General features: G+C 33.5%; 1 protein-coding gene across 1 annotated transcript in view; it reads left to right on the top strand.

Moving 5' to 3' along the window:
* LOC106461388 (sodium- and chloride-dependent GABA transporter 1-like) overlaps positions 1–5,782 on the top strand; it is a 102,503-nt gene that overhangs the window by 62,020 nt on the left and 34,701 nt on the right. The window contains exon 7 of the mRNA XM_013921204.2: positions 2,984–3,087. Coding sequence (XP_013776658.1) covers positions 2,984–3,087 — 104 coding nt within the window. The remainder of the gene's footprint in view (positions 1–2,983; positions 3,088–5,782) is intronic.

Below are 5,782 nucleotides of genomic sequence, written 5' to 3' on the forward strand. Positions count from 1 at the left end.
CGTGTAGCTTTGCGCGAAATTCAAAAACAAACAATTTATCTAGTCCCTTAAGGATTTTCAAAGATTAAAAGAGTGTATATTTATAGTACTTCCGCCAGCCTATTTTCGCTATGTACATTGTTAACAAGTATAATTAATTATAAGCATGCTTCTCCAACTTGTAAAAGGCATTCATGTCGTAACAACTATTGTTGTAACAAATGGCTTATATAAATAGTGTTCCGACAACTATTGTGTGTATTGTTTTCTAGCCAGTTTGATGAGTTCTGGGTTGAGCGAAATGCTTCGTGGTAATAAATATAGTGAACACAATGTACTTGAAATATTATTATTATACACTCTTCTAATTCATAAAAATCACTAAGGGACTAGATAAAGAATGTGGTGTTTAAAAATATAAGAGGCTCAATATTAATATCTGATGACAAGTGTAATTAACTCTATCTCTGTTTCTTTTTAATAGAGTTTAATTTATTCAGGCCATACTTACAAATTCTCAGAAACTTTCTGCTAATGTGGTTTTAGTAGCTAAGATGTTTTACCTGTAAATGTTCAATAAAAAGTTTATCTCAAACAGGATATAGATATGCATTACATGAATTTTAAAGTAACAGATTCCAATAGGTCTAATATCCGTGATAAAATTACTTCATACTCCAGCTCATTTCCTCAAGTCACACATCCAGGTAATCAAATAATGTCATATTGAAAAAGCTTATTGTTAGAAGTAGTATTCACATGATTCACCTGGGATACCAAATTATGTAAGTTTAATGTATGAGTTTTGGAATCCTTATATAACTAATATTTGATATTTTTTTACTCATAGAAAATGACATATCTCAGATTCGAGTAGAAGATATAGTATTACATATTCAGTTGTTAAGCCTATTAAAAACGCTTAAAAGATACGCGAGCAACAACGCATTCTCTATATGTTAAGACCCCTCCCCAATGAAGTAGCAATAGGTGGAAGAGCTTCCCAAGGGACCATGTTGACCAGATAATTGGTATTTGAAAATTTTAATATTGGAATTGAGGAGAAAACATTCTGAAACACGGAAACAGTTGGAATGAGGGGGAAAATGTTTTTGCCTCAGGACCGTTTGACACCTAGTTATGCCACTACCTCTCTCATTAACACAATAAAAAGTTTTTATTCCTTGTTGTGTTTATTTAACTCACAAACTTTTGTGTTTCGTTCTATGGGCTAACTTAGGATGTCATTCGAAGTTTTAGAGAAATGGTTGCAAAAGTGTTATGAGTATCGGTTAATACAACCGTGTAGATTCTGTAGAACACCAAATATTGCAAGACAATGAGGCTTTTTATGCTTGATGAAAACAATTAAAATCACACTTTACGTTTTTTTATTGATATTTCACTTAACTATTCCAGCTAAAAGTATTTTTGAAATATTATTTGTAAGGAGTATGAGAATAAACATCTTTCAAACGTCATTTTAACCATTTCTGGTAGGCCAAAAAGAAAACCTTCTGCTTCACGGGTTTAAATGTTATTTGAAAGTTCTGGTTCGATTGAACGAAATGTCTCATGTGATAAACATTACGTTAGACTGAAGACGTTATTTATCATGGATATAAGGCCTATTCGTTTCCAAAGTTACGTCAGCTGTCAGTGTTCCAAACATAACTTGAAAACTCTTGTACTGCACATATAGTGAATACCACTTCACATAAACATTTGACTCTCAGCTTGCAGCAGAGGTGACGAGTTTGGTATTGGGCCGAAGGCCTCGTGGGTAGTAACTTGTTGAAAACAAAATATATGTTTGAAATGATATTTTACAGAGCCTGAATTTGAAATCCCTAATCAACACATTAAAAGGAATGTGAAAAAAATCAACATCTGCAGCCTAAAGCGATTTTTATAACAAAATGTTAGGCCTATTGGTTTCCAACGCTTTGCCATATTTCGGCATTCAAATAATTTTTAATAACATAATCTTTTGAAAATTTAGTGATGAAAAATAAGACAGTTGCTCAATTGTGACGAAAAACTTCTCAATTGTAAAACAAATATGAAGAGAAAACTCTTTATATTTATGTGCTAACATACAAATATAACTGATACTTGAAACCGTCGGTACTTGGTAAAACTCCATTATTAGAAAATTGAGAAAACAACAACAAGACAATTGTGTGTTTCACAAATATATCATTTATTCACAAGACCATGGTTTCCCCAGTAAAATTTACAGTATGTTATAGACTAGCGAGTGGCCATCTAAATGCAGATTAAGTTATTAAGACGATGCCTTTACTGGCAAAACCATGGTCGTGAATAAATCATGTATTTGTCAAACATACAGTTGTCTTATTTTCCCTCAGTTTTGTTAACGCACATATTTATCACCAACGTTTTGGGCCTACATCATTATCTAAATGCCCTGGATCTTCAAATTGGAGTTGTAATTTCATAATATCTTGAATCAACATTAACCATCTGAAAGATATTATTGGACCTACTTTAATTATTTAGATTCTGTAAATTATTCAATCAGTAAAAGCCATTTTAAATTATTTGTGTTTCTGATTTTATGATGTGAGGTGTTATATATTTACAGATTTTATTGATCTAAGATATATAATTAATGTTAATACATTTCCCCAGCTTAATGATCACTCATATTTCTGTTTGTTATTTGGTATTCATTATAATTATAAAATGTTTACGCGTTGTTTAATAATTTATAATTTCACACAGATCTGACTACTGTAAACGATATCTAGTTATATAAACAATGTAGATCTTACACCTGAAGTATATAATATTTGAAAGGTATTTTTATTGAGGTATATAAGCAATGTAAATCACGTCTGAGATTTATAATTACTGTAGATTTTCTTTATGTGAGGTTTACTGCAATTAAAATCTGATTTGAGATGTATAATAACTTGTAAGTTTATTTTTACCTGTGGTCTAGAGTCACTGTAATCTGTGTACATAATGTCTAATCCAGGTATGGATCGACGCTGCAACTCAGATTTTCTTTTCTTATGGCCTCGGCCTTGGATCTCTGATCGCTCTGGGAAGCTATAATAAGTACAACAACAATGTTTACAGGTAAACTTTTTGAAATTACTTTTGTTTATATAATTGAAAGAGTAACGTATGTGCGTACGTGTGTGCGTGGGTAGTTTTTAAACTGCATCAAACTAACAACAATTAAATTAGAAGTAAGGAAGTACTGACGACGTCACCATACGTGTATGGGAAGCTTTTTAAACTTTATTAAACTACACAAAAATTAAATTAGAAGTAAGGAAGTACTGACGACGTCACCATACGTGTATGGGAAGCTTTTTAAACTTTATTAAACTACACAAAAATTAAATTAATAGTAGGGAAGTACTGACGACGTCACCATACATGTGTGGAAAGCTTTTTAAACTTTATTAAACTACACAAAAATGAAATTAGAAATAGGGAAGTACTGACAACGTCATCATATGCATGAAGGAGATATAGTTGTAGATAGTAATAGGCATTGCAAATGATACGGTATTTGAGAAATGGATGTTTCATCCCTTAGAACCCCATCTCAGACGGCAGTGTTTATGAGTTAAGGTTTTCTGAGTGAATTTGTTCATTTGTTTATAGACACTTAGAGTACGGTCACCGTCATCATGTTGAGTAAGGACATGGGAGCAATACCACTAACATTTGATACTTGGCCCTGATACCCAGATTTTGAAAGAGTTGATAGAATCTGGTGTCTCTTACTAGATCAGACCATTCTGCTCAAAGTGTTTGGTAGGTATACCGTGTCGTAGGTATGCCCACTTAAGTTTAACCTCACAGTAATTGAGACGTCTCACACAGCCACCAGATTCGTTCAGAACTCTACATACCTAACGAATGAATAGTCTGGGCAGGTCACTTAACCATTTTAATCACCTTAAATACACAACATTTCCTTTACTTTTTATAAACTTTGGTTATTCAAATACAAAATACTTCAACCAAGGAAATGTTTCGTACACGAGTTTTTCCCCCAAGTATGCCATTGTTAATAAATGTATACTCAATATATAATGCAGTTTAAACTACCGTATTATATTATTTAATTTCAGGTTATTATAGTAAATTGGGTCTAAACAGTTTTGGATATCGTTTTGTAACTGAAAGCGGTATTAGGATATTAGTGGTTTGAATTTCGCGCAAAGCTACATTCGCCGTCCCTAATTTAGTAGTTAAGGACTAGAGGGGAGGCAGCTATTCAACACCACCCAGCGCCAGCTCTTGGACTACTCTTTTACCAATGAATAGTGAGAATGACCATCACATTATAATGCTCCCACGGCTGAAAGGGGAGGATTCGAACCAGCGATCCTCAGATTGCGAGTCGAGAGTCCTAACCACCTGGCCATGCCGGGCCAAGATATTAGTGAAGAATAAGTTCAATATAATGTACATTCGCAAGACCAATGCTTCAATAAGACTCCCAAAATGTATATTTGGCGTTGATAAAAACTCTTTTTAAATCTAGGCCTACTTGTGCTGAGAGACATTTTATTTTGACCTTGACTTGCACTATAAGAATAGAATGGTTTGAAATATGCCCATGACATAAAGGGCACTCTGCTGTCTTAGTAGAAACAAAAATAAATGTTCTTTAGCTATTTCTTATGATTTTCGTTGGTGGAGGTCCGATTAATCGTACTTAAGTTTGTCAACACTGAACAGTCTATGACAATGAAAGTGGTTACAATGATGTATGAAAAAAGGTTGAGTGAAAGTGTGAAAATTAATAGTGAGGATTTCTTTAATTACATTAATGGTAAACAAAATGTTAGGATTGGGGTAGGACCTTTGAGAGATGATAAAGGAAGGCTTGTAACTGATAATTACTAAGATGGCGAGGTTATTCAATTTGCTTTTACTTCAGTTTTTACTATTGAAGATTTAAGCAGTATGTCACATCTTGAACAGTTGGTAGATGGAAACAAGGTCGGACAATATGAGCACATTAATCTGAGTTTGTCTCCTGGGTCAGATAATATTTCTCCAAGGATTTTGAAGGAGGTTAAGGATTAGGTATGTGAGCCACTTGCTACTATTTTTTGTAAGTCATTGAATAGTGGGCAGGCACCAGAGGATTGGAAGTTAGCTAATGTCACTCCTCTTTTCAAGAAAGGTGATAAAAATTGTCCTAGTAATTATAGGCCCATTAGTCTTACATCAGTTGTGGGAAAAGTTTTGGAAAGTCTGATAAAAGATGCTTTGTAAAATCATTTAACAAAGTTCAGAATTCTATTAGATAGTCAACATGGTTTCTCAAAAGAGAAAATCTTGCTTTACAAATATTTTGACATGCTTTGAAAAGGTTACTGCTTGTGTAGATGAGGGTAACGGTGTAGATTTGGTGTATCTGGATTTTCAGAGAGCATTTGACGAGGTGCCTCATAAAAAGGCTTGTAAAAAAGAACATTTTTAGGTGTGGAGATAAGTTAGCTAATTGGATAGAAGAGCGGATGGATTGAAGAAAGCAGAGGGCTGTTATAAATAGAGTTCAGTGAAACTGGATTAATGTCAGAAGTAGGGTACTTCAGGGCTTAGTCTGAGGACCTTTGGTGTTTTTTGATTTACATAAATGACATAGTTGAAGGAATGGCCAAATAGTTACTTATATTTGCGGATGATATTAAAGTCTTGGGTGTTGCTAACTGTGAATGGGATGCTGCTGCTTTACAAAAAGGATTTAGATCATTTAGTGAGTTGGGCAAATAAATGACAGATGAATTTTTATTATAATAAA

The sequence above is a fragment of the Limulus polyphemus genome, unplaced genomic scaffold (assembly GCF_000517525.1).
Source record: "Limulus polyphemus unplaced genomic scaffold, Limulus_polyphemus-2.1.2 Scaffold949, whole genome shotgun sequence".
Lineage (NCBI taxonomy): Eukaryota > Metazoa > Arthropoda > Merostomata > Xiphosura > Limulidae > Limulus > Limulus polyphemus.